The 7500-nt window shown below is 44.3% G+C and overlaps 1 protein-coding gene across 1 annotated transcript in view; it reads right to left on the reverse strand.

The window, feature by feature from the left end:
- LOC130386474 (metaxin-2-like) overlaps positions 1-7500 on the reverse strand; it is a 23291-nt gene that overhangs the window by 431 nt on the left and 15360 nt on the right. Inside the window, exons 6-9 of the mRNA XM_056599014.1 lie at positions 6041-6133; positions 5255-5293; positions 4969-5094; positions 4717-4792 (exon numbers count right to left, since the gene is read on the reverse strand). Of these exons, the coding sequence (XP_056454989.1) occupies positions 4717-4792; positions 4969-5094; positions 5255-5293; positions 6041-6133 (334 nt within the window). The remainder of the gene's footprint in view (positions 1-4716; positions 4793-4968; positions 5095-5254; positions 5294-6040; positions 6134-7500) is intronic.

Consider the following 7500-nt stretch of genomic DNA (forward strand, 5'->3'; position numbering starts at 1 on the left):
ATCTCTGGAAATATTCGTTTCACCAGACATCCCGCTGTCTGCAGCCTCCTGAAGGCCCAGTTCCAGTAGATGTCCAGTGTCCGGAGGAGACGTCCTCTTTACATACAATCAACTAGTCACAGCATTTTTAAGTGGCTTGCAGAGCATATCCAAACCTTAAACTTTAGAAAGAAGCCAATGAGTTCACTTTAGTTATACCCCAATTGTTGCAGCTTTTTGTTTGCTCCATTTTTTTGAAGGCATTTTTGATTACTACAATATGGTCCATACATATTGTAATAATGTTCAAATCGTGACTTAATGATTAATGATCATAAAGATCCTGAGGCCAGAAGACCTACAGGCCTACTGGATTATTGAGAAATGAATGTACAGACAATAAATTGTGTGCCCAACATGACCATGAATCATTAAGCCATCATGCTACCTTTTATAGTATATATTACACAGTATCCATCGATATATAAGATACATATTCGGTTTCAAATACATTGGTCATTTGTGTAGCCCAATATAATTTTGAAACCTTTATAATGTAACAAAATTAACCTAACCATGCAGAGACTGAGCTGTGGTTTTTGAAGTTCATCTCACCGAGCGGAGGGCCCTCACGCTGTCGGTCATTAACTCTGACCCTGCAGTGGCTTCTTCAGCTCATCACTCAACATGTCGTGGCATCTGGAAGTTTAAAGGTTAAATCTTGCCCTCACCGGAAAACACAGAAGCCAAACCCTGGTCACTCAGTCTGCATGTCTGTCTGCCTCCAGGTCAACCACAGGAGGACATTGCGAGGAGATCAGACATGACATGGACCTTGAGCTTGTCTGAGGCACGAGGGTCAAACCAAGGTTCAACTGAGACCAGAACACCCACATCTTCCTTACGGTCAATGAGAAGTTGACGATGAATTTGTATTATTTGACCAGGTTAAACGCTCATTAAACATCGAATTTACAAGAGGAATAGACAGCAGCAGCTTAAAATATAACTCCAAAAGTAGTACAGCCCAACAGAAGACCTTATTTACACATCTGGCAGAGGAGGAAACCTCCAAGGTTGGTTTTGACTGCATCCGCTTCCACTACAGCTCTAACCGTTGGTTAAGCCCCAGCGTCGAGCCCTGCCTAGATTTCTGGCAGAGGTCTGTCCTCACCATCCTCAGGGACAGTGTGTTTTAATAAGGGGTCCAAGGAATAGGAGCTCTATCCATGCATGGCGGGTGAAGAACCTCCTAATGAGGGCCAGCCCACTGCTATAGTGTAGTTCAGTGGGTAACCCCATATGCTGCTACAGCGTCTCTACACCACACACACACACCACACACACACACACACACACCACACACACACACACACCACACACACACCACACACCACACCACACACACCCACACACACACACACACTAGGAGGAGTGTAATAAATACATGTGGTAGGTAGATGATGGAGAAGACAGCGTTGTTTCCTGCCCTTTATTTAGGAGCTTGACGCTTCACAATTCATACACAAAACAAGTGAAAAAAACAAATTAACAATATCTCATCATGTTCAGATCTCCTTTATACAGCCGATTAAACCCTGCCCAACAGGTGAAATGTGTTAACAGTGAGGGGCTGAACACTAACCCCTGAAGCTATATGCAACCAGAAGCTGACCTCGGGCTCATCCAGGATTCCTGCTCATGTTGGGGTGAATCTTATGGAGTTAAGACTCTCTATGGTGACCACTGCAATATGGCAACAATACAGGCGAGATGATTGGTGGAACCAGAGAGGAAGAGGGGGCTGTACAAGCAAGTGCGCCCGCGATATATGATTTAAATAATACGTGTCAAGCACCAGCATGCTCACGTGAATAAGGGGACCGCGAGAGAACAGGAAGGGTACTGGAAGCGGTTGTGGTTGTGCCCCCTCTAGGCGCTCTTCCTTAAAGTAGTGTGCTCGATGTGTTTGCAAAGGCCAGCAGGTTGCTGCACCGCTTGATCCGCTCAGCCAGCTCGCTGCTGGTCAGCGTGTGGTCAGGATGGTGAAGAGTGGCCGAACCCAGCGCATCCAGCTCTGTGGGCTGACACACACACACACACACAACACACACACACACACACACCACACGTTATCCGACTGCACACTTTTTTCCGATTGCACAACAACAACTACTTCCGGGGAGACTACCATTTTCCTAAGACACGCCCCATTTCCAGAGCGGCCCTTTAAGCCAGCGAGACAACATACAAGGAACAACAAGGAAGAGTATTTGTGAAGCAGCACGCAACTGATGCAGAGTTGTGTTATTCCCAAAGTGCAGTCGCGGACCACCAGTGGTCCACGGACCACCAGTGGTCTGTCACGGTACTGCAGGTGGTCAGTCGAAAAGCAAAATAAGATACTTTTTTTTTTAACGTTCATTTACCAGGAATATTTTTTATATCAAATTGAAAATATTATATTATAAATATGTATTAATGTACATTTAATTTAATTAAGTTATTGTGTGATTACTAAAATAGGCTAGTGCAAAGATTAGAGTGTCCCAGAATCTTAGGGCTATTGGCGCTAGGCGGGAACGTTGAAGTCCAGTTAGCATAATGTGGCAGCCGTTGTGTGCAGTAAACTTTCTTTTAACAAGCCTGTGTACTGATACTATGACCTGTTATTTATTGTGCTAGTAGGCCTATTAAAGGTCCCATGGCATGAAAATCTCACTTTCTGAGGTTTTCTCTAACATAAATATGAGTTCCCCTAGCCTGCCTATGGTCCCCCAGTGGCTAAAACTTGCGTTCGGTGTAAATGAGAACTAGGTGTTCTGCTCGCCTTTGAAGAAAACGGAGGCTCAAGGGAATGGAATGTGGTCCCATATGTCGTCATAAAGGATCATCCTCCCCTTTCTCTGTCTTGCCCGCCCAAAGAATTTACCCGCCAATGAGACACGACCGTGAGCGCCACATGTGTGTGTGTGTGTGATTACACACACTGTAACGCAAGTGTTTGCTGTCGGTTCTTTGACGTCTTGTATTTCCACAACGAGACTGTACTGGGGGTTATCTCAGCCATGGTTGAGAAGGAATTGGGTGAGAGGAACTTTGGCTTTGACTCCCTGGACATGAACTGCGACATGCCGCCGGTTGCCACGAGGCACCACCGCCGCGAAGCACCACTGCCCGGCAGCGGGCAGCCGGCAGCAGGCAGCCGGCAGCAGCAGCCGTCAGCAGCAGCCGTCAGCAGGCAGCCGTCAGAGGCAGCGCGGGGTTCAGTCTACTTCAGATTGATGTGGAAGTGGAAGAACCAGAGACGTCGGAGAACCCGACGAAGTCGTTTGTGATTCATAATATCGTCTGGAGGCGCACCAGGCTTTTGGCCATGATAATAGTGATATAATAAGATATCTATGTATTAGATATTATTTAGATATAGAGCTCCAGGACTGTAACACAAGTGTTGTACACTTCCTTGTTATTTGGATAACCGTTCTGCTTTTGGTGTTATGGCGCATAACACGTCGGACTCTCGTCTCTGGTATTTCCACAACGAGACTCGTAGTGGGGATTATCTCAGCCGGATGAGAATGAATTGGGGGAAAGGAACTTTGGCTTTGAATTGTTGGCCGTGAATTCTCCTGCTTGAGCCCCGCTTCCCGCTGCCGAGGGACCACCGCCTCGCGCTGCAGGAGGCAGAGGTGCCTAAGCGCTGCCCGGCAACAATCCCTTTGTCCTCGCGGTTCAGTCTACTTCAGATTGATGTGGGCGTGGAACAACCAGGAACGTCTGTGAACCCAACGAGGTCGTTTGAGATTCATAATATCGGCTCACACAGCTTTTGGCCGTGATAATATATATTATATGATATAGATATCTATGTATAATATATTATTTAGATATAGATCTCCAGGACTCCTGTGGGTTATAGAATATTTACAGAACACGGCAAAAGGCTGTGTGCGCCTCGCCATTGCGATGCATCCACTGTAAACAGAGCACATGGTACCGTGGCTGCAAGCTGCTCAGGGCCAAACCCCCACCCTCCTCCTTGACCCGCCTCGCTCCTCCTCATTTGCATTATAGCTACAGACACCAAAACAGCGCATTTGGGGGAAGCTCAATATGCGACTGGCTCGGAGTGGCTGTAATTCTGCACCACGAATACTGTGATAGTGGCCCACTAATACACCATAAAATAGCATGTCATGGGACCTTTAAGAGGTGCGGGTAATTCAGGTAGGACTGTGTGTAGACAAATTTTATTATGTGTATTATGCAAAAAATCTTGATTACAATAGTGGTTCACACACAAAGTTTGAAAACCCCTGGCGTAGGGAATAATAAAAAACATAGATCGTCAAAATCTGATGAGTAACCCATAATATTTAGGGACACAATGACCAATCACATTCAGGTACACAATGGCCATGGCTGGCTCTGGCCACTTTGTACCAAAAGAAAATAATCCACTCAAACATAAAAGAATTCAGAGCAGGATAATCCGATGCGAGCCCGGGAGCAGACACAGCTAATAGTGCTGTAGCTTAACTTAACTTTATGGAAACACCCAATCGATCATCTTCTCCTTGCAGATATATTATCGCTCTCGCCGGCAAGACAATATGATGCACTTCACTCAAAGTCCTCAAAATAATAATTTGTACACGTGGATTTCTTAGTTCTGCGCTTGCCTTGTTTGGCAGTGAACGGACAGCATGTGAGTGAGAGAGAGAGGTTACATACTGTTTTTGAAGAAGTATGGCTGAGTTCCCAGCCTCTGGGACAGCGCCTGACAACACTGGCTCACATCCTCATACACCTGAAAGACACCACGTCATAGAACGCTACAATACAGAAACAATGCCATCATGGCCTCACTGCTATAATGTAGAAGGGACAGTCAATTTATCACAACACCACAACATGCAGCGTCATCTGTAAGGATTAGAAACCGAGAAGTGAGACATACTTAAAAAACGCACGTATCCCTCCCACCTGTTCCAGGCACTTTCCTCCCCAGCCAATAGCCTTCATCTTCCTGCGGACGTCCCACTGCTTCTGGTAGGCCAGGATGTGGTTCAGTGGCCATGAGTACGGACTGCTGTATCTGGGCCGAGAGATCTATATTGCAGGCCATAGAGACAAGATGTGCACATTTATACACCGCTCTATCCTTCCACACAGGCACAGAAACATCTGGGAAAGTAAATGCTGTTCCGGAGACTCCAAATGGACAAACAGCTCATAGGCCCACACACATACACACAAACAGGGGTCTGACCTCAGCAGCTGTAGAATCATCACACCACTGGACGTACAACTGTGAAATAACCAAGAGGTAAACAGAGTAAAACAGTGGATGAGATTTTAACACAATTGATTAAAATGTAGTTGTGCATACATTCATTGGACATGTGGCATAGGATACAGATCCACCACTGGATTACTGGCCCCACTGCTATTTGGTTTTAACTTACAAGTGTTGTGGGGCACCCTTTCATTTATTCATAAACTTATACTGACAGCAAAATGTTCTGCTGTAAAAGACTAAAATTCAACATGATAGAAAGTACCATATTGTGTACAACAGAAGCAGAAGGTTGACAAAGATGCTGCTATTTCTTGATATGTGATTATGTTATAGCGTTGTGCGAGACCATTTCTGTTGGAATGTTCCCGATCCCAGGGTCAAAAATTATAGATTAGACCATTGGCAGGTGAAAACCTGCTAACAAATTCAAATAATTGCACCGTCTGTTTTTTTTAAATTTTTGCAACTTAATTTTGGACCATGACGGAGCCCTGATTGACTCTGATCACACACTGCGCACGTGCTCTAGAGAACCGCTCTGCGAACCGCTCATCAGAACCACTCATCAGAATTGTGCTCAACAGAACCGCTCATTAGAACTGTTGTCATCAGAACTGTGGGGTTTTCAGAACCACTCACCAGAACCGCTCATCAGAACCACACTTATCAACATAGTGCTCCTCACACACCTCAACATATCACAGGGGAAACAATGAAATCTGTTGAGGCTGTTTTTGTATGCATGTGCGTGTTTACCTCTGCAGTCAGCAGCATGTTGTGGACCAGCTCCATGTACGCTTTCATCTCTGCTCTCTGGACATCATCAAGGCCGTCACTGAGAGAATGGCCCTGAGGACACACACAATCACACCCTGAGATCATGGCCCTGAGGAGACACAAAATCAAACCCAAGACCAACACTGAGACCAAGTCCACACCTAGACCATGTCCATACCTAGACCGTGTCCATACTTAGACCGTGTCCATACCTAGACCGTGTCCATACCTAGACCGTGTCCATACCTAGACCGTGTCCATACTTAGACCGTGTCCATACCTAGACCGTGTCCATACCTAGACTGTGTCCATACCTAGAACGTGTCCATACCTAGACCATGCTATACCTAGCCTATATCCATACTAAGAATGTGTTTATACCTAGACTGTGTCCATAACTAGACCATGTCAATACCTAGACTATGTCCACACAGAGAATATATCCATACCTAGACTATGTTGTCACTGCACCGGATTTCTAAAGCATTTTTATTTTCTACATACAAGCTAAGACCACCTCAGCAGATACAGTGTTTTGGGCATGCGCATGGGAGCATGGATATAACCTCTGCACACGAGTAATGAACTCACATTTTAGGTTGGACATTTGATAACAAACATACATAATTTGTTGCAAGGTGGCACAGATGATGCCACCCATTCACACAACAAAGTTGGGGGAAGTTGGGATATTTATTAAAATGTATAAAATATATAAAAGTAGAGCTGTCAAGCGATTCAAATATTTAATCGTGATTAATCGCATTAATGTCATAGTTAACTCACGATTAATCGTGATTAATCGCAAATTCTTTTTCTATGCTAAATATCCCTTGATTTTTTTGTCCCATAATTCTTCTCATTTTAATTCTCTTATGAACATGGTGAAGTGCATCGGCTTGCCTTGTGCAAATGATTTTTTATTGATAACAACATTGGCATATACTGATCAAAACAGGACGATACAAAAAAAGAGCCTATAGTGCAATTGAACGACTGCTTTGAACAAATGTCATTTGAACATAGCATTCAGGCTACTGCTTCTTTGTTTTGAGCCAAAGAAAAAAAAAACTTTTTTTTTTTTTTTGGTAAAATTATTGCGTTAATCGTGCGATAAAAATTTTAACGCCGTTACAATTGGTTTGCGTTAACGCCGTTAATAACGCGTTTAACTGACAGCTCTAATAAAAAGGCTTTGTATTTTCCTTTTCTGGCCATCCATCATCCAGCATAGTGTGTGTTAAGGATGTGCAGCGAGCCCCGTATATGCATCTGTATTTGTTGAGGCAGCCAAACTATTTGTATTTGTATAAAAAAGGTGAAATAATACATTTTTTGTTCATTCTTTCTTTCTTATTTTAGGATATATAGTGTTCCACCCCTAGCTTGTGTGTGTATTTGCTTTGTGTGATCTTGAATATCACAAGTTCTGCGGTGCA

Source organism: Gadus chalcogrammus, chromosome 1 (genome assembly GCF_026213295.1).
Source record: "Gadus chalcogrammus isolate NIFS_2021 chromosome 1, NIFS_Gcha_1.0, whole genome shotgun sequence".
Classification (NCBI taxonomy): Eukaryota; Metazoa; Chordata; class Actinopteri; order Gadiformes; family Gadidae; genus Gadus; species Gadus chalcogrammus.